This window comes from Ursus maritimus, unplaced genomic scaffold (assembly GCF_017311325.1).
Source record: "Ursus maritimus isolate PB19 unplaced genomic scaffold, ASM1731132v1 scaffold_30, whole genome shotgun sequence".
NCBI lineage: Eukaryota > Metazoa > Chordata > Mammalia > Carnivora > Ursidae > Ursus > Ursus maritimus.
Window position 1 is genome coordinate 26,835,932 of NW_024425564.1, and position 21,664 is coordinate 26,857,595.

At 48.7% G+C, this 21,664-nt stretch overlaps 1 protein-coding gene across 2 annotated transcripts in view; it reads left to right on the plus strand.

Moving 5' to 3' along the window:
• Nucleotides 1-21,664, plus strand: part of GMPR (guanosine monophosphate reductase) — a 42,661-nt gene that overhangs the window by 348 nt on the left and 20,649 nt on the right. For both annotated transcript variants that reach the window (XM_040645076.1, XM_040645077.1), the window contains exons 2-4: nucleotides 8,232-8,351; nucleotides 10,709-10,792; nucleotides 13,934-14,107. In XM_040645076.1, the coding sequence (XP_040501010.1) occupies nucleotides 8,232-8,351; nucleotides 10,709-10,792; nucleotides 13,934-14,107 (378 nt within the window). The remainder of the gene's footprint in view (nucleotides 1-8,231; nucleotides 8,352-10,708; nucleotides 10,793-13,933; nucleotides 14,108-21,664) is intronic.

Sequence of the window (21,664 nt, forward strand, 5' to 3'; positions counted from 1 at the left end):
TCCCCCCCCCCCGCCGAGAAAGGGGGTAGCCAGCTGGTTGCCTGCCAGGACTTGAGGTGTCTTTAAGGGACCCAGCTCCGGTGTAAAATTCTAAGTCCGTCCGGTCGGGTGGGCAGGGGGGGAAGGACACAGTAGACTAGACCACAGAGGAACAAAGATCAAGTGGCCAACTGATTTAGAAAGAATGGGGGTGGTTGGAGGGGTGCACAGAGGGAGCCATTGACCCCGTGGAGCCCAGGTGTAAAGGGAGAGGACACACAACTGGAGAGCTTTGTGATTTCGGCGCTGGGTCTCAGTGCGGAGGACTGTCCCTTGCTGCTTCAGCAATGGGATTTTTTTTTTTTTTAATGTCTAAAAAAACAGGCAAACTCCAGGGCGGCAGAAGTTCAGGGTTTACTTTCCACGTTTCAGTGACCTTGCTGGGAGTGAGGCTGGGGACTCATGCCTGGTGGCACCCCGCTTACTGGACAGCTACAGTCCAGCCCGGTTCTAGGGAAGCAGAAAGCGCTGAGGCCCAGGCGTGAGGGGTGGGAGGCAAATAGGGACACCCTGGGCAGTTTTGCTGGTTGTGTGTTGATGAGATCAAAGCCTGAGGAACAGGTGGACGCTGGACGGGCAATAGCCCCAGGGGAGAGGGAGCGTTATGCCCCTGCTGGGCGTGAGGAAGGTGAAAGTCTGAAGGATAAACTAGTTGCTCAGGAAAGCAGAGTCCCCCGGAGGGGGTGTGTGCTGGTGACCATGGCTTTGCCTGGTCTTTTAAGAGCTGGAGAAGGAGGTGAGGAAATGACTCCATCTGGAGGCTGGGGCCCCAGGAGTAAACAGGAGGAAGCTGAGCCAGCAAGCTTTTCCAAACACTCTGCTCCTCAAGATCATAAATAAATCCCCTTGCAAGGAACTCGGCTGCCCGCCGGTGCCCAGACCTGACTGCAGTGCCTGGTGGTGCCAGCCAACGGCTGGTTTGAATTAAGGAAGCGTCCTCTTTTAGCCGGTGACCAGACCAAGTCACCTTCTCAAGCAGGAGGGGTGGCAGCTAGACCCAGACAGGATGGGACTGGACAGGACTGCAAGAGGCCAGGAATGGTTATCCCTTAGCACTCGAGATTGGACTGCCCTCTTCCTGTCCTTCATCACGTCCTTAAAAGTGCTACCAGAGCGGGGCAGACTCTTGAAAGAAAAAGAAATAGTTTGGGTGGCAGGTGGGCTGTAGCTAAGGCTAGAAGAAGACAAGATGTGGGGGGATTCAGGGCAGACGAATCATGTGGTGGTGGCCTCCATATTCTTTCAGTATTTGTTCAAAATTCACTTAGGAGAGAAAAACTTAATTTTAAGAAAAAATGTCATGTTTAAAACGAGGATATATCATATGTATTTTCAGAGCCGGGAAGCATCCTGAGAAGGTAAAACATTTAGAATTTATGCAATAGAATGAATTATTCTTTTCTAGAGACTCGTATGATGTCATGCATCATTTGGTTTCATACTTTGGTCTGATTGAAACTATTAATGTCCTGGCTTCCAGGGGCACCTTGCAATCTCCATGTACACATTGCAGTGAGAACTCTGTGCCCTTGAGAAATGTTTTCATATTTCCGTTTTTGTGGGTGCTTGCCAGCCCTGTGCATGGAAACCAGAGTTAACTGGAATTGTCTTTCCAATTGGTTCCCCTAACGGTTGTAGGTGCCTGGCTGTTTGCGTCCCATAACCTGCCTGCTTTGGTGATGTTGGAGGGATCTGGTTCCCCCTAGATCTAAGTAGGCTTCTAATCCCTTCTCAGGGTTTTCTCAGTTTGTTGTGGCTGCCTGAAATTTCTTATAGGGAGATGATCCGAACTTTTCATTGTGCGATCAGATATAAGTCTAGAATGCACATCCCCTGACAGGGGTAATACCTGCATGCAAATTGGAAACTAAATGGTAAAAAATGGTAAACAGACAGCCTTTGAGCCTAACCAGAGAGCAGAGCTGAGTGGAGCCAGGAGAGAGAAAACAGCCTGTCAGAGCATATCTGGCTGGGAGGGGAGTTTTGACTGTTGACAAGATTTATCACTGCAACAGTTTTGCTGAGAGCTAGGTCTGCTCATGGATCATGAGGCAACGAGCAGGAAGTGGAGAGAAAGGCAGAGTGGTTTCCCGCTTAGATGTTCTAGTACTCCTGTAGGGGTGTTTCTGCAAGCCTCAGATAAAATGAATTTAAGGTCAGCCCTGGGGGCAAAAGTCAGCCCCCCTCGGGGCAAAGGGTGTAGCCCCTGGAGGTGGCCCAGGTGGCCTGACTGTGATTGTGCCAGACAGGAGGTCATCTCTCAACTGTCCATACAAGTCCCTGGTACATAAGAATAAAGTTCCACAGGGCCGCATAGGGAATTTGGGTAATCCTTTCAAAAGAAGTCGCATGTTTGTTGACTGAAACAAGAACTTCGTGTTTATCTGACACACGAGGGAGGTCGAGTCATTCCTACTCCCTGATCCGTTCTTCCTCAGAACCCATTCCTGGCTCTGGTGTCCCACCGGAACCCTTAACCTAGGGTAAGACTTAAAAAAAAAAAACTTATTAACACAGCCATAACTTTGGAAGTCAGACAATGAAGACATTTGCAACAGAAAATTGGCCACTTAAGACAGAGAAGACTAGACACAGTGAGAATTTAGTCTTGTTAAAACTCACTAGTGATTTTTTTTTTTTTTTTTTTTTTTTTTTTTTTTTTTTTACCAGCGGTCCAGGGAGAGGTGGACTGAGTCCAGGGAAGTTGGACTAAGCCTCCGGGGTCCACAGCAGGTTGGCCCACAGAGGATCAGAGCATGTCAGTGGAGAGAATATAGGGCTGGGAACAAGTGGACCTGCCTTTTAGTCCAACCTCCGCGCTATTTTAGTATCTTGGCTCTGTGTAAGTTTCATGGGGCCGCTGTAACCAAGTCCCACAAACTATGCGGCTTACACAATAGAAATTTATTGTCTCACAGTCCAGGAGGCTGGGAGCTCCAGATCAAAGTGTGCACGGGCTGGATCCTCCTGAGTGCTATGAAAGAGAATGTTACATTTCTCTCTCCTAACTTCTGCTTGTTTACGTGGTCTTGGGTGTTCCTGCCTTTGTAAGGTATCGTTCCCCTCTCTGTCTTCATCTGTACACCACGTTCTCCCTTTCTGTGTGTCTCTGTCCCCATTTTCCCATTTTGAGAACACCAGTCATACTGGGATGGACCCTACCCTCCTGACCTCGTCTTACCTTGATCACCAGCGAAGACCCTATTACAATTCACAGGTACCGTTGCTTGGCATTTCGGCATCTTTTTGGAAGACACATTGCAAACCGTACCAGCCTCTGTAAATTTTGCTCTGTAAAATCAGAGGGTTTGAGTAGAATTGTTCTTCGCGAATCACCTAGGGAGACACTCCAAAATGCACATCTTGTCTTCAACACAAAGGTTTTCACTAAGTTTGGAGCACCATGAGCATGCGTATTTTGGAAATTGTCCTACAACGATTCTGATGTGCACACAGATGCTGTGGGCCGGCTGCGGGAGTCTTTTCCATTTGTGGAACCCTGGGGCTCTCCAGTAACGCACAGCTGCACCGGCATCTCCAGATCCTGCCAACCGGTGATGAAGCCTGCAGGGGACAGAACATTCGGAAAGCTGGGCTGGGGCCCAGCAAGCCTTGCCCTGAAAATACAATATCATTCTCACCCCTTGGTCAGACATGAACTTCTTCCACACTTTTGAGCCACTAGGACTGTAAAGATAAGAGGGATTGTCCCTGTAGACTTACATTTACAGGTGAGACGCATAATAATTTATTTAATAAGAGAATTGCTTCAATCAGTATCATCTATAGATCTAGGCAAAAGGGACCTCCACCCCACACCGCCCTTCTGCTCCCTGTACCCCCTCCTCACTGGACAGGGCCAGAGGGCCAGGCTTCTCCTCTAGGCCATGTTCCAGGTACTCAGGATCCTGGATTTCCTTGCCCAAATGGCTTCAGGCTAGTTCCAAGGCTGGCAAGGGCTCCTTTCCAAAGTGTGTTTTCCCAAGGACCTGCCATGCTGCTGCCGTGCTCACCTCCAACCTCAGAGAATGGCCCCGCAGCAGCTGTGTGTGTGTGTGGGGGGGGGCTTAGTGAGCAGACTGGGGTGTCTGTGTGTGCACATCAGAATTTGGGTGGGACGAGGAGAAGGCGTGGACCGGAGGCCAGGGGCTGGCTCCCCATAACACCACGTTCTGGTAGTTTCCAGGTGATGAATGAAATCGTGTTTGTCAAGGTGGGAGGATCGAACATGATGTAGTAGGCTTATGCTTCTGGGGAAGGCTGTTAGCTCCATCAGAACATCGAGGTCTTTAGAAATGGGGTAGGTGGGTCCCCATTTGTATTTTTGGCCCCCCAAGTGCTGGGCTATAGGATTGACTTCAATGAAGGTGCGTTTAAAGGGCAGCAAAAACATGTATTTTTGAGGTGGGGGAGGGGTAGTTTACGACTTTATGTTCCCTTGCAAATCAGGCTTAGCAGAGTGGCAACTTGGAGGTGCTGTAGTTGGTGTCTTGACCAGCTGTGGCAGATTAAATGCCAAGTTTTGTTTCTGGGAGGCTGGGATATTTAAAATATCTCTCTCGGTGAACAAGTGGTGTATTTTGGGGGTGTGTGTACATGTGTCTTTTTGTCTGTGTGAATAAGATTGGGGAAGGTAATTTAACATTTTTTTAATGTATTTTTCTTTTTTAAAATTTTAATTCCGACATAGCGAACATACAGTGTAGTATTAGTTTCAGGTGTACAGTATAGTAATTCAGCAATTCCATCCGCCACCCAGTGCTCCTCACAGCAAGTGCCCTTCTTACTCCCCATCACCTGTTTCCCCCATCCCCCCACACCCTGCTTCCGGGAACCCTGGGTGTGTTCTCTAGAGTTCAGGGTTTGTTTCTTGACTTGCCTCTCTCTCTCTTTTTCCTTTGTTCATTTGTTTTGTTTCTTAAATGCCACATATGAGTGAAATCATATGGTGTTTGTCTTTCTCTGATTTATTTCACTTAGCATCATACTCTCTAGCTCCATCCATGTCATTGCAAATGGCAAGATTTCCTTCTTTTTTATGGCTGAGTAATATTCCATCATATGTATACACCACATCTTCTTTATCCATTTATTATTTGCTGGACACTTGCGCTGTTTCCATAATTTATCTCTTGTGACAAATTTTGCTGTAAACATAGGGGTGCATGTGTCCCCTTGGATTAGTGTTTTTGTATTTTTTTGGATTAAATACCCAGTAGTGCAATTGCTGGATCACAGGGTAGTTCTATTTTTAAGTTTTTGAGGCGCCTCCTTACTGTTTTCCACACCAGCTGCCCCAGTTTGCATTCCCACCAACAGTGCAAGGGGTTCCTCCTTCTCCACATCCTCACCAGCACCTGTTGTTTCTCGTCTTTTTGATTTTAGCCATTCTGACAGGTGTGGGGTGATAGCTCATTGTAGTTTTGATTTGCTTTTCCCTGGTGATGAGCGATGTTGAGCATCTTTTCATGTGTCTGTTGGCCATCTGATGTCTTCTTTGGGAAAATGTCTATTCAGGTGCTCTGCCCATTTTTAATTGGATTATTCCTTTTTGGGGTGTTGAGTTGTATAAGTTCTTTATATATTTTGGATACTAACCCTTTATCGGATACGTCATTTGCAAACGTCTTCTCCCATTCCATCGGTTGCCTTGTAGTTTTGTTGATTGTTTCCTTTGTGCAGAAGCTTTTAATTTAAAAAAAATTTTTTAAAGATTTTATTTATTTATTAGAGAGAGAGAGAGACAGAGCACAAGCAGGAAGAGGGGCAGTGGGAGAGGAAGAAGCAGACTTCCCTCTGAGCAGGGAGCCAGACATGGGGCTCGATCCCAGGACCCTGGGATCATGACCCGAGCTGAAGGCAGATGCTTAACCGACTGAGCCACCCAAAGCTTTTTATTTTTATGTAGTGCCAATAGTTTATTCTTACTTGAGGAAGATAATTTTATTTCTCCTTCTTAGAATTAAGGATTGTGTGGAATCTACCACATGGAGACTAGAAATAAGGGCAGGAATTCACTGTCAAGGCTGACCTTTTTCCATGAAGAGCTCTGTTTTTTCGATACTGCTGGTAGGGTTTTGGGGTGCCAAGAAAAACCCATTGTGAGCTCAGCGGGGTGCAGAGTGTAGCAGCCCTCCCCAGGCATCTGGGGAGGAGTATGAGTCATTGGAGACCTGAGAATTCTGATTATTTTAAGCCCACAAAGCCAGAACATTAGAGTGCCCTTAGCAGCACAGAAAGTGGCAACTAATAGACTCCTTCAGGTAGCTTTCAGAATGGAAATCGAACTTGCTCCGCTGAAGTAGAGCCAAGAATCATAATGAAGGAAGTAGAGAAGGGGAGGAGCTGCCCCTTCTGTTCGTGCACTGACTGCCTCTCATTTCCTCTCATCTTCGCTGTGTAAGGCCAGAGCAGACATATTTATGACGTCATTCACCCAGGAAGCCTTCTGGACGTAGAGTTGTGTAGAGAATGGGGGAGTTGCATGGAAAGGCTAAATGGCTCAAGGGGTCCCTTGGTGTTTTTTGACACATGATTGCGAAGTGAAAGGTGTCTCAAATGAAAAAGGACGGGGAAGGGTAGGTGAACACTGGTTGGAAATGATTATTGCTGATGTACTCATGAAGCCACCATTAATGTAGGTGGAGATTATCTCAGAAGCTGAAGATGCGCGCCTGTGTGTCTCCCGCTGGTTCTCCCTGGGGAGCACCCACTTCAGGGATGGTCTTGTGGCTGTCAAGGTCCGGCCAAGGAAACAGACAGTGCTGAATGTGTAAAACAGGGAATATAATGCAAGATATCCGAGCTCCGCTGACATGCCTGATGAGATATTGGGGCAGCCCAGAGATTGGCAACAGTGGAAAACCACTTCCAAAAGGGAGGAGGTGATGTTACTGGAGCCCAAGTACTGGGATCACTCTGCAAAAGCTGGAACCAAGACCATGCAGGCCAAGGCAGAGGGGTTCTGACTACATACAGGCCCTTCCTCCCTTTCCCGCACTATCCTTCAGTTTCCTACTCAGTCTTCCGTTGGCAGAAACCAACCTGTGCAATGGAGCCTGACGGGGGTGGGTGGGGAGAGGGAAGGGTGGCCTTCCTCTGGCAAGAGGGGGCAGGAAAAGGGTGAAGAATGGATCCATGAGCATGCAAGCCTCGGATCTGCGTGGGTCAAAGAAGTGGTTCTGACTCTGCTAGCTCTTGGTGAGTGTCTGGCCCTAGCATGTGTCTTTTGCTGAGCCCACCATCTTGGTTTAGCTCTCCTTCTGGATTCCTGATAGCTGGCTTAGTCACCAATGCCCTGAAGTCGGAGTTAAGGTAGAAGGGGAGGGCCCTCCCTCCAACATTTGCATGTCAAAGGAGCAAGTGTTGATAAGCGTAGACAGATGGCTGCAAGTACTTCCTCTCAGCTCTCTGAAAGATGCTCAGAATCACAAAGCAGCTGAGAAGGTTGATGGGTTAAGGGATTAATGGTTTGCAGCTCACTGCGGGGTGAATTTGGAGTGTCCGGTTCTCTCTGACAGGAAGAATGAAAGGAACAACCATGCTCGGCAGGAAAGAGTGGAGAGAATTTTTCTAGAAGGGGAATGGTCCCTCCTGCGCTTGGAAGTAGGGAAGATGGGTGTTTAGGGCCCGGATGGATCAGGCTGGGGACAAAAGGTGGCTGTGTGTGGGGAGGGGCTCCTGAAGGAGAAAAACTTCCGGTTCCGAGGTTTGGTTTGATGGCAGAACGTCCAGGGCCTTGTACTCGCGCTTGAGGATCGTAAAGAGGCCGGTTCAGCTTTGTCCCTGGATGACAGCCTGTCACTTGTTCTCTTTTTTTTTTTTTTTAAAGATTTTATTTATTTATTTGATAGAGATAGGAACAGCCAGCGAGAGAGGGAACACAAGCAGGGGGAGTGGGAGAGGAAGAAGCAGGCTCATAGCGGAGGAGCCTGATGTGGGGCTCGATCCCATAACGCCGGGATCACGCCCTGAGCCGAAGGCAGATGCTTAACCGCTGTGCCACCCAGGCGCCCCATGTCACTTGTTCTCTTGAGGAACTCTCCTGTCTGTGGAACACCTGGCTCAGCCCCTAAGAGACCAAGGGACCAAGGGACATGCATTTCCTTTTTGTTCTTCCCTTGCTCCAAACTCTAGAAATTCTTCACAAACCACTTAAAGAGCAAAGCATTTCTTTTTCTTTCTGCGAATAGGTGGATCTCGAGCGAACCTTCACATTTCGAAATTCGAAGCAGACCTACTCAGGGATTCCCATCATTGTGGCCAACATGGACACCGTGGGGACATTTGAGATGGCAGTGGTGATGTCGCAGGTAGGATGGTGGGCTTTGTTCCCTCTGCTGCTCACCCGGGACAGGTTGTCAGGTGCCCATCCTGGACCTGTTTGGACACAAAGAAGAGGAGAGAGAATGGAGGCATTTTGGGTCATTTACTGTGGCCAAACTGTTCAGTTCGGAGTCTTATGCATGCTGGGGGGCGCTTGTCTTCCCTTGGCAACCAGAAGATGAATGGGGTGTGGACTTCGCCTTCAGTGACACGGTCTAGATCTGCATGCGTGTCTTCCCTGAAATGCTCATGATAGTCTGAGAAGCTAGAGATATTACGAAGTTAGGCTGGTGTCGTGTTAGAGAAGAGCGACCTTGCCTTTGAAAGTAAGGCCCAGCTGCTCCGTATGCAGTCTGTGCGGTAACATTTATCATTTCCTGAGCACTTAGGTGCCAAATAGTAGGTAGAATGTGTGTAATGTTGCCACAGCCCCTCCCGCATGGGTTCCTTTTACAGAACTGAGGCAGAGAGGGAGAGGAGAGGTCCCTGGGCTCAGGGCATTCAGACCAGGAGAGACGGAGCCAAGATTCAAACCCAGACTGACTCCAGAATAAGGGATTTGCCTCCCAACTCACACTGACAGCTAACTGTAGAAGCTCAGGGTCCCTTCTGGCCACTTCCCAGTCTCATTTCCTACAAAGGGAGCAGCTGGTCTCCTGGCATTGGGAGAAATAAAGGAAAAGCCGTTTGTGGGCAGGACCTTTGTCCCACGTGGCTATAGGTGAGGTGCAGCGCACCTTATTCACCCTGGACGGGAAATGTTTGCTTCTGATGTGCGCAGAGTGTGTGTGTCTTTTTCCATCGCTAATGCCTGCCAAGTGGAAAGAGAAATCCAATTAGTTGAAAGAGCTTCTCGCTGTGGGCAGCAAGTCAAACCTCGGGAGGTGCTAGGATTCATGATTAGCCAGTGATTAGAAGGAAGATTTTCAAACCGATGATGAATTCAAAAAATGGAGTAGACGGTGGTCTGTCGGACTCCGCGATCGGTTGTAGTCTCTGTCAGCCCGCAGCCCCCACCGAGCTTCGGCCCGGAGGCTAATAAATTAATTGCTAAAGAAATTTGTATTTTTTTCTCCTCGTCTTTTCCGTGCTCTGCTCTGTGCTCAGCCATTGCTTCTAATGAATTATGGATCAGTGTGAAAGTGGGTGGAATCAGGGAGCAAGTAAGTAGTCCAGATTAATTCCCATATCAAGTTAGGAGTCCCTGAAAAATGGGGAACTTGCTGCATCCTGCCCGTTTTCACAGGAAGAACCCCCATCATTTGAAACCGTGAACTTTGAAAACACAGCAAAATAGTGTACCCTGAAACCGTGGGGGGTGTGTGTGTGTACTAGGAATTTTCTGTTTTCGGGATCCACTGAGTTAGTGCGAGTTCATAAAGGCGTGGAATTTTATTTTATTTTTTTTAAAGATTTATTTATTTATTTATTTATTCGACAGAGATAGAGACAGCCAGCGAGAGAGGGAACACAAGCAGGGGGAGTGGGAGAGGAAGAAGCAGGCTCCCAGCAGAGGAGCCTGATGTGGGGCTCGATCCCATAACGCCGGGATCACGCCCTGTGCCGAAGGCAGACGCTTAACCGCTGTGCCACCCAGGCGCCCCAGGCGTGGAATTTTAGAACGGGAAAGTGTAGATGGGGACACAGACCCAGAGAACTTAGGCGAGAGGAAGGAATCTGAGCTCTATAGTCAGATTTGAGTTTGAGTCTGGCCTTTGCCCCTTTTTGGCCAAGGCGTTGTTAAATTGCTGAAGCTCCATTTCCGTCCGCAAAGCTAGTATGACCGTACGAAGTTGCTCGGAGAAGTCAGTGGGATCAAATGATACACGACATGTTTGTGCCAGGTGTGGTCGTTGGGTGGGGCTGGCAGTCATAGATGTGGGATTACGATTTGTCGAATTCCCTCCCTCAAGAATCCCAGCTGTCTGTTGGGGTTAGCTTGTAGCAAGACATGTGCAGACGGTGATCATGAAGCAGAACTTTCAGGTAAGAGTCGAGGTTCTCTTGGGTTGGCCAAACAGCAGTTAGCCCTCGGGCGCTCTTCGGGGCAGGGCACCTGCTGCTCCGGCCCTGAGAACTCTCCCCCTTCCCTCCCTGGCCTCCCGGCAGAGCCTCCCGAGTCCTGAACGTAGTGTTGTCTGATCAGATTAGAATGGAAAACACGGTTGTGTGATTTGACCGGTGACACCTTCGTCCGTTCTTGGCTCTCAGCATATTTAAAGCAAGTGAAGCGTGAACTGGCAGGAACGCCCCAGTCTTTTGTGTCGTCGGGTCCCCCCGGCCCATGCAGGGAGGAGAGTGGGCTTGTTTGACTTCCTGTCCTAACTACTGTTTTGTCCCCTAGCACTCCATGTTTACAGCCATTCATAAACACTACACCTTGGACGACTGGAAGCTCTTCGCGGCTCACCACCCAGAATGTCTGCAGGTATGACTGCACCCCGGTAAGAAGTTACATTTCTTGCAGGTGGCGGGGTGAGAAACACTTCAGGGTGGTCGAAAGGATTCAAATTGGCACCAGACAGAGCTGCAGGGTCCCTAGGGAGACCCGTGGAAAGGCAGTAGTGGGCCCTGCCCTTCATCGTTGCCGGGGACGTGCCAAGAAAACCTGTCCTGGATCCGATTTTGAAAATATTAGGATCTCTCTAACAGGAATATGTTTTTTAACCTTGAAAAATTATGTAGTATGTCGTGAGAGCCTGTGGATGACCAGTGTTTCCTGCGAGGGGTGCATCCGGTCTGAACAGTCCTCCGACTGGAGGAAAAACATCGAATTATAACAAGTTGCTTTGGAGTTGAATGAAGAGTGTGCCCACTAGGAAGGCTGTAATCAGAAAGACAGATGCTAATGAGCGTTGGTGTGGATATGAAGAAATTGGAACCCTTCCGCGTTACTGGGGGGAATGGAAAATAGTGCAGCTGCTTTGGCACTCAGTTTGGCTGTTACTCAGAGCGTCAGACAGCAGAGTTACCATTTGACCCAGCAATTCCATGCCTAGGTGTAGACCTTGCAGACAGAAAAGTAGGTGTCCACACAGAAACTTGTATACAGATGTTCGCAGCAGCATTATTCATAAGAGCGGAAAGGTAGAAACCATCTGAGTGTCCGTGAGCTGATGAATGAATACACAGAAACTGGTATGTCCATACAGTGGAATAGTATTCAACTGTAGAAAGTGATGAAGTCCTGATTCATGCTACAACACAGAGGATGAACCTTGAAAACATTTTGCTGAGTGAAAAAGCCAGACACGAAAATATGTTTCTGTTTCTGTGAAATGTCAAAAATAGACCAACCTGCAGAGACAAAATAGATGAGAGGTTGCCTAAGGCTGGGGGGTGGGCGTTTGAAGGTGAGGGTCCAAGCATATGGGAGTGACAAGTGTTTTAAAATTGTGATGGCAGTTGTACAACACTGAATAGATCAAAAACTATCGAATTGTGCACTCTAAATGGGTGAATCGTGTGGTATGTAATTATATCTCAGTTAAGCTATTATTAAAAAAAAAAGGCGGTTTGAAAATAACAAAAACTCTTATTATTATGTAACAGACCTGACTTGCCACCTGGTACATTTCGGTGGTTCTGAGCGAGTGCCAGCAGAGAAGTTTCTTTGTGTTGGAGACACTCGCCTCTGTGATCAGATCATTTGTGATTGGAAAATGACTTCACCTTATACTGCTTTTGAGGTTATACTGGCTTCTTTTTTTCCTTGGCTGTGTGCTGTGTGGATTTTAATTAGTGAGAAGGTGGTTTTGGAGATACAGTAATTCTGGCTCAGTGTCACATCCTTCATTTTTTCCATATTGTGTCTGAATGAATATTAATTGCTTCCCCGTCTTTCCTTCCTGGAAGAAGTTTAGAGAGCGATGATTTTTTTTTTGGCGGGGGTGGGTCATACCTTTGACTCCTGTATAGAAGTCTTTGGCAATGTGTTGCTAATTAGAACCTTGTCCTTCGGGGCGCCTGGGTGGCGCAGTCGTTAAAGCGTCTGCCTTCGGCTCAGGGCGTGATCCTGGCGATCCGGGATCGAGTCCCACATCAGGCTCTTCCGCTGTGAGCCTGCTTCTTCCTCTCCCACTAAAAAAAAAAAAAAAAAAAAAAAAAAAAAAAAAAAAAAAAGAACCTTGTCCTTCATTACCAAGCATGATCATTTGACTTACTACTCTGCCCCCGACCAAATTAAAGGCTAATTAAAAAGGCGAAAATGTAAAAAACTCGGTAACACTGAGAGAAAGGAGCCCATCTTGAGTTCCACTTGGCAAACTTTAACAGAAACGAAAAGGAAACCAGGAAAAGTAGCAGAGCTCTAGTGCAAGGGTGGGATTGGGCCAGCACTGGGCAGACTGGTAGCATGAGGAGTGAAAACTAATCTGAATACAGAAAACTGGAGTAAACATGTATCAAGTTACCAGGCTGTTTACACTCAGTATCTGTGTTGTGGATACATTGTGATGTTGAGGGAATCACAAAGGGTATTCAGACATGCCCCCCCCCCCCCGTGGCTTTTGGCTTAGAGAAGTGTCGTAAAATATAAATATTCTTTTTTTTTTTTTAAAGATTTTATTTATTTATTTGACAGAGAGAGACAGCCAGCGAGAGAGGGAACACAAGCAGGGGGAGTGGGAGAGGAAGAAGCAGACTCTTAACGGAGGAGCCTGATGTGGGGCTCGATCCCAGAACGCCGGGATCACGCCCTGAGCCTAAGGCAGACGCTTAACGACTGCACCACCCAGGCGCCCCATAAAATATAAATATTCTTATAAAAGATGAGATGCTGACCCCGGGCACAATCCCATGACTTAGTTGCACTAAGGCATCAATGACTAAAAACAAATCTTATCCCAAAATGCGGATTTTCCCAGGAGCAGAGGGGTGGGTTGGAGACCGCCGGTGCCGTGGGTTAGGGAGAGGGTATCACTGAGGAGGGTGTGGTGGCTTTGCATGTCAAGACAGACAGGTGCCCTTGGGAAGGATCATCTTAGGCTTGTTCGTTCTTGCACCTTTTGGCCATTTTGCCCTTTTCATAGGAACCCTGAGTCTTGCAGTTTTTGAGTAGTTTCGATTTACGTGTTGTATTGTATTGAGAGTCAAAATGAAAACAGGAAGTTTTATCAGAGGAGTTTAGACCTCTTCCCCGCCCTCCTGTTCCCCGTGCCAGCTGCTCAGGGTGACAACACAGCATTGGTGGGAGGAAGCCTGTGCTGACCGGCCACCCCTCGTTCTTCCTGCCTCTCCTCTTCTCCAAGAAGAGCAGAATTCGCACCAGCAGCTCTACGGTTCAGAGTTCCATACAGCGTGAGGAAATGAAGGAAAAGCCAAGGAGCAGGTTTCCTGAGTAATTAAAAATCTGTTTACTGGAAAGATCCTGTGGCCAAGGACGAATCTCGTTTACCTCCACTGTGGCGTCTTTCTTGAGCAGACCCACCGTGTGCGTAGTTGGTCCGGGTAAACCTCAGACAGTCACAGCATCTCCCCAGGATAGGAGAATGGATGGAGGCAGGGTCTGACTTTGAACACTCCTTACTCTTCACGTCTTGTGCCTCTTGGTTTCTTTTGTTTGGTACAGCATGTAGCCGTGAGTTCGGGCAGTGGGAAGAGCGATCTGGAAAAGATGAGTGACATCTTGGAAGCGGTGCCGCAGGTCAAGTTCATATGCCTGGATGTGGCCAACGGGTATTCAGAACATTTTGTGGAGTTCGTGAAGCTGGTGCGTGCCAGATTTCCAGAGCACACCATTATGGTAGGTATGACGGAGCACCGTCTAGACGGGGAAAGCAAAGAGAGGGCTGTTCGGCGTGTCAGGGGAGCTGTGTTGGTGCCTTCTTACTGAGATGAGTTGAGATCATTCTGAAAAGAACAGGCAGTGGCAATGCAGGGTCTGCAGACTGGCTCTCCGTAAAAACTAGAGTCCAGATCAGCATCACAGGGTGTGGGCTTTTGATCTCTGCTAAATGTCATCAGATGTGGTGTAAGAATATCATGGGACGCTTTTGGTTTTTTGTTTTTTTCAAAGATTTTATTTATTTATTTGTCAGAGAGAGCGAGAGAGTGCACAAGCAGGGGGAGTGACAGGCAGAGGGAGAAGCAGGCTCCCCACTGAGCAAGGAGTCCGATGCAGGACTCGATCCCAGGACCCTGAGATCATGACCTGAGCCGAAGGCAGACACTTAACTGACTGAGCCCCCCAGGCATCCCCATGGGACACCTTGGACCAAAGGTCTGTGTCACTCCTTACTAAAGAGTTTTTATTTGATTAATGAAAATAGTGTAGCTGTGTTTGAGTTTAACCCGTTCGGGTCATCTGTCCCCCTCTCCTAACTTGCCAGTAGAAAATTCTCCTGTAACAGTTGAAATCCCCCATGTGAAGAGGAGTCCAAGTTGTTCGCTGTTATTTGCAGATCAGCTGGAGTATTGTTTGGCCTCGGACCTTTATTCTTGACTTGGCCTGCCTTTTGCGTATTTTCCTAATTACGAACACCTTCACTAGTCTAAAAGTTCCATTTGCTATTGGCGGGAAAGGCGGGTTTACAGAAGGGATTAGAAGCTCTCGGGTTAAATGTGGGCTTTTGGAAAGTCTACGTTGTGATTATATGTGTCTCCCCTGGTCTCAATTAATGTGACAATGGTAGATTGGCCACTAGATAATTTCCCTGTTCTCCGTTTTTGTGAATTTTGAATTTTATTTCTCCTTGTGTTTCATCATTGTAAGGAGGTTGGGGCACAGGAATTGTTTCTGTTAGTGGAGTTAAATCTTCTGTTAAGGATTCACAAGCGTTTTTAAGATATGTATTTTTGTGCTTTCCAATCATACGAGAAGAAAGGATCGAGAGTTGTCGCAAGAGCAGCCAGCTGTACAGTGTGAGAAGTTGGATGGGAGACCAAAAACTTCATTTCGTCTTCCGTAATAGTGCTGCAGTGTCATTTTTTAAAAAAGATTTTATTTATTTGAGAGTGAAAGAGAGAGTGAGCACGAGGAGGGGGAGACACAGAGGGAGAAGTAGACTCCCCGTTGAGCAGGGAGCCCAACGTGGGGCTCGATCCCAGGACCCTGGGATCACGTCCCTGAGCCGAAGGCAGATGCCCAACCGACTGAGCCACCCAGGTGCCCCGTGTCATTGTTTTTTTAATAACAGTAATACCGCTTACTGATTACCAACCAGGCTTCAGAAGGCTCACATCTGTTCTTTCTCTTCTGTAAAGAATGGGAACCATTGTCCCAAATTTATCCTGGATGAGCAATCTTGAGTCTGATCTGTTCCTACACTTTGCGGAGTGTTCACAAGGTCATACCGATACTGAACGGCTAAGTGGGGACTTGAACCCCTGTCATTGCTATCTAGTACCCGGCGTCCCGAGGCTCTTCTGCCCCTAGCCACCTGTGGTAACGTTTTCTCGAGCAAGAGGGAACAGAAAGCAGGACTCCCAGAAAAGCAGAAACCCCTGGCCCCTCAGCTGGGCTGTGGTCACTCTAAACAGTATTTGGTATTCAATGTAAATTCTGTGAAACCGTGGATGGCACTAGGAAGAGCATGACAGATAGGTGTTAACCAGGAGAGGAGTCCTTTGTTTCTTCCTTGTGGAGAGAAGGAGATCAAGCAGGCCCAGGGCTGCTGTTGACGGTCCTTCTTACCTGAGGTGATACGGGTCTAGATCTTTCTAGATCTTTCTAGCGCACCTCTGGTGTGTTAATTGTGCTGGGGATAGAAGTGACTGATGAACTTGGAAGTTGTGCTTTACCTCCACTGGTGTTTTGGGGGTGTAAGAGATAGTTCTGAAGGGCTAGGAATCAGAAATGACATGGATTTAGTGAGGCCACTCCCTGGTTCCACTTTCTTTTTCTGTAGTAATTCTTGTATTACATTGTGAAATGGGACACACGTACAGAAAAGTGTTCGGAACATGGATGTTTAATAAATAGTCCTAAGATACATGGTCCTTCCAGGGCACCTACACTCAGAAGCCCCTCCTCCCACCTAAAACGAAAGCCCCACCTTGACTCTAGCAATCATTTTCTTCCTTGTGTGTCCCTGCTTTCACCACTGCTAATGCCTTTTTAAAAAAAATTTTATTTATTTTAGAGAGAGTGAGGGAGAATGAGCGTTAGAGAGAAAGCACGAGCACCAGTGGGAGGAGAGGCAGAGAGAGATGGAGAAGCAGACTCCCCATTGAGCAGGGAGCCAGACTCGGGACTCGATCCCAGGACCCTGCAATTATGACCTGAGCCAAAGGCAGATGCTTAGCCGACTGAGCCACTCAGGCGCCCCTGCTGATGTCTTCTCAACAGTATTGAATTCTGCCTGTTTTCGAACCTTGTGTAAATGATGACCCTACTGTGTATCTCTTGTCGTATTTCAGTCAGTAGTATATCGAGATACAGCGACAATTTATTTAAGCCATATGATAGGCATTCCATTGTTCCTAGAACCAGTCTTTATTTTTTATAAAGATTTTATTTATCTATTTATTTATGTAGAGAGTGTGAGTGGGGGAAGGGCAAAGGGAGAGAGAATCTTAAGCAGACTCCCCACTGAGTGTGGAGCCCAATGGGGGCTCGATCCCATAACCCTGAGAGCATGACCTGAGCCCAAGTCAAGAGTCAGATGCCCAACCGACTGCACCACCCATCTGCCCCAGAAACAAATCATTGATACCGTTGCCCACCTGCCCCTTGCCCCTTCCCCTTGCTCTGCTTGTCCGCTGGTTGTGACACCGTTAGAATCGCTAACTTTGTGCCCCTGAAGTTGATGTGACCCCATGAGCCCAGTCACGCTGGGAAAGTCACATAACGTCCTGAATCTCATTTTCCTCACCTGTGAAAGAGAGGTCGAGGATAATAGCGGCTGGAGAATTACCGAGCGGGGGCGGGGGGGGGGCGTTGGTAGATCAGATGGTGTGATGTGTTGTGCACGGTGCGGTATTCATGGACTGTTGTTTGTCAGTTGTGAGTACCATTGAGGACAGATGCCCTGAGCACGAGTCAGAGATGGAAGGCTGATGGAGAAGAAGAATGGAAGGTGGGATGGAGGGGGGGAGTATTCGTTTTTGTTTCGAGAAGGTGGAGGAAACCTGTACCACTTTTCTCAAAATGGATAAGTGATGGTAGAAATCAGCGAGAGCCTCGGAACTTTCTATCCTATCTCCCGATCGTTGGCTATGAGTTTTAGCTCGCAGCTGGGCCTGCCGGGAGCTGAGGCAAGCTGCTCACTGTGGAGCCCAGGAAGCCCATTGGTGTGCCACCCCTCAGGGATGCAGACCAGGGGACATGCAGTGCAGGACGGAGGTAGGCTGGTAGTTCAAGAGAAAGAGCACTGTCCCCGGTACAGAGCCTGGGGGTTGCCATGGGGATGAGGCCGGGAGGGAGAGGATGGCGCAGAGTTCCCACGGCCCTCTGGGCGGCCACCACCGGCAGGTGCCTCTTTTGCATCTGCTGGTTGGCTCTGGGATGGGTTTTCATCGTTCTTCTTGGTTTCCCCAGCAGTGAACGGGGGACTTTGGCGAGGTAGACGCGTTATTCCTAAGGCGTTCTTTGCTTGCACTGACCCCTGAAATCTGGGATTCATTTGGAAACCTCTAGTGCTCTTAACACCCTTGGTTTTTGGAAGTATAATTTCTCTTCAGCTTTTGGATACATTACCATTGGTCCAGTGTTTTGGAACCAAAAGGTGTATAATATGGGGGCTGAGTGTCATTGCGATCGCCCCAGTGCAGTGAGCAGGAGGGGTACTCGGAAATGCTCTTGGTCGCGGCTGGCGGTTCCGGGGGGGGTCTGTCTGCAGCAGGAACAAGGGCTTGTTGCTCCCCATTCCCTGTACATCCTGGATTCATGTGCACACCCCATTTCCTTGCCTCGTCCCTAAGGCGCACTTTGACACTTGGAGGGAGGGAAGAAGCAGGGCGTTTTAGAAAACTTCGGCAGACGAGGGTCCTGTAGAAGGTGCTGGCTGTTAGAACAGTGTAGTAAGCCCCAGAGCCATCTGCCTGGTGGCTTTCAGAGAGGAAGGAGAAAGATGTGTGCCAGGTGCCGTAGAAAAAGGCAGGAGCGTGGGCTGGGCAAGGCACTTCTGATGATCTCCAGTCTTTGAGCATGGATAACAGCACCTACTTTTATGGACGTGTAACTCAGTTTTCGAGAGCTCAGGGAACTTTCTGAGGATCACACAGCCAGTAAGAGGTGGGCCTAGGGTTCCGAGCCAGGTGCCTGCCCCCAGGACCTGTGGTCTTCCGTTACACCACACCGTAGCCAGCAGCCACGCCAGCCTGCTGGGATGTGGACGTCCCGGTGTGGGGTCTGAGAAACAGCTTTGTGCTCACTTGGTCCTGGAGAGGTAGGTCTGTGACACCTCGTGTGTTCAGAGTCCACGCTGCTGGGGAATGCCACGTTAGCCACTGCCGACCGATCCCCACATGGCCATGGGCACGGCCTCAGCATTTCTGCACGTGGCCGGTGGCTCAGTGTCCTGCTTACGTTCTTTCTCCAGCACTGGTGATCCCACAAGTTTCAGAGCCACGGGGGGACACCCCCTGCTCCCTCCCTCTTCCCAGGGAGGCGGACCCTCTTTAGAATCCCTTGCAGGTGGTCAGCTCACTGAGCATGGAGCGTGTCTCACTGAGGTACAGGGAGTAGTTAGGGCGACAGCACCCCGCAGGCTGAGTTGTTTGGATTTCCTGTTTCTACCCTCTTTCTGGAACAGGTGTGAACGGGAACTGTGGTAGAAGCTGTGAAGGGCCTCACATCCAGGTGATGGGTCTCTGAGAGTCCCACAGTAAACTGAGTTTAATGCGCCATAAAAGATGGTAATTGCCTTGACAGCTTCTCCTACTTCCTGCTTCTGTGGGTAGGCGTAGGGACATTTCCGTGTGCTGGGGAGAAGGTACTAGCATTAGCTTGTCGCCACCTTATTATTATTTTTTTTTAAGATCTTATTTATTTATTTGAAGAGAGAGGCAGACACACAGAGAGCACAAGCAGGGGGAGCAGCAGGCAGAGGGAGAAGCAGGCTCCTGCTGAGCGGGGAACCCAACATGGGCCTCGATCCCAGGACCCGGGATCATGACTGGAACTGAAGGCAGATGCTTAACCGACTGAGCCACCCAGGCATCCCCAGCATGTCACCACCTGATATCAGGAGTTGGCACACAGTGGCCCACAGGCCTGACCCATCCCGCTGCTCTTTGCCGGCCCCTACCTCCCATCATCCTATAGAAAGGATTTTTCTTGGCAGGGGTCCTCGGAAGAGTCAGTAAAAAGTGGGTAGAGAAGTTACTGTTGAAGAGGTACCGACTTTCAGTTTGGGATGATGAAAAGTTGTGGGGACAGATGGTGGTGAGGGCCGCACGACAGTGCCACTGAATTGTCCACTTAAAAATCATTAAAAACAATACATTTTAGGTCATGGATATTTGACCACAATGAAGTCTAAAAAAAAAAAAGTGAGCAGAAGAGCAATATATAGAAAGCATTCTTAAGTGGCGGGCCTAACATTCTACTGAGCGCCATGGAGAGCTGGGCTCTGTGCTAGGAATTGAATAGAACTTTCTTTGTAAACCCTATCTTGACAACACTGAGGGGGTGTGGTTAGTTTCATTCGGTAGCAGGAGAAATGGAGCCTCCAAGTTCTTTCTTCCTTCGTTGCCTGGACCTGAAGGTCTGCCAGTGGACCCCAGGGCTTTCTGAACCGACTTCGATGAACCTTCGATGTCTGGTCCTAAGAAAAGCTGGAAAAATCGGGGCAAAACAGTCTTAGTTTTGGTTTTGGCCCAGGAGACCTCTTTAAACCTGTTGCTTTTTGTTTGTTTGTTTTCCTTTTCCCTGGGTCCCCACGCCTCTCCTTGACCTTGGAGGGGTGGTGGTTGCCGGCAGAACATGGGAGTGGGGGGCCTGGTTGGTACTCGGCCTCCCCAGGGAGAGGGGTGCCTGGTGGAAATTCCTGCCTGCTTCAGTGCCCCCCCCCCCCCTGCAGAAGGGTCCAGAGCTTGTGCTTTGTCACGGATGCCCGGGAAACGAGCGTGTGCTGCAGGTGCGGCCATGGTCCGGCCCTGCTATCTCTACCACCCAGGAGCCTCCTCGGGCCCAGATAAGCTGGCTCCTCCCTAATCACCCTGGCCGGCCCCATGCCCCGGCGTCACCCCCACATCCCTGCCGAATCACCCCCGAATCACCCCATGCACTGCTTCCTGGGCGGGGCCTGGGGCCAAGCCTGGTCCTGATCATGTCGTGTTGTCCTTCTCATGTTTGATTTTTGCCTTTCCCTTTCCCCCCTTAGTTTTTGCCTTTCTTGGTGTCCACTTTGATGAGACGGCTTTTTGCTCCTGCCCATGGAAACTCACCCGTCCTGCCTCTGTCTTCAGCATTCTTGTTGAGTTGGCCTCATGCTGGAAGTGCTTCCTGGTTTTTCCATACGGCAGGTTCTCTGCAGTGACCGCCTTCCAGCCACTGGTTTTAAAGAGCCACACAGGTGGCCGGGGGTGGGCGGTACGGGGATACCTGTGCAAGCCCCTGGGCTACCAGAACAGGGTCACCTTCCTCATGCTTTAAACTACTTTGAGGGGCACCTGGGTGGCTCAGTCGGTTAAGCGTCTGCCTTCAGCTCAGGTCCTCGGATCGAGCCCCGCGTCGGGGCTCCCTGCTCAGCGGGGAGTCTGTCTCTCCCTCTCCCTCTGCCCCTCTCCCCTGCTTATGCTCTCTCTCTCAAGTAAATAAATAAAATATTTAAAAAAACCATAAACTTACTTTGAGCCTATGTGATTGGACCTGGTCCATCCAACAGGAACTGACTTGAATTAATTTTGTGTAAATTAGGCCCTTTAAAAAAATAAAATGATTTGTTGGCAGCACCAGATTAGGGGGAAAAAAAATCCACATTGAAAGCAAAACGATGTAGGGTGCTGAGAGTAACTTCTGAGTTATGTGTGTATGTATGTATTTTCGTTTTTAAAATTTATTTTTATTTTACTTTTAAAATGTAAAACATGTTTTATTCTTTAGCAAGACCAGCAGTGAGGAAGAATTGAGAGCTTGGAGTCTTGTTTCTCAGGTTCCTATTAAATTCTTCCTTGGCTACAAACTTCCTTGGTTCTTGTGCTAAAATGAAACTCAAAACCCCAAATTATCAGACTTAGTTATAAAAGTAGTGCAGTGTCTGGGGCACCCGCGGGGCTCAGTTGGTGAAGCGTCTGACTCTTGGTTTCGGCTCAGGTCGTGATCTCAGGGTCCTGGGATCAAGCCCCGTGAGGGTCTGTGTGTTCAGCTCGGAGGCTGTTTCAGATTCTTTCTCCCTCTCCCTCTCCCACTGGTGCT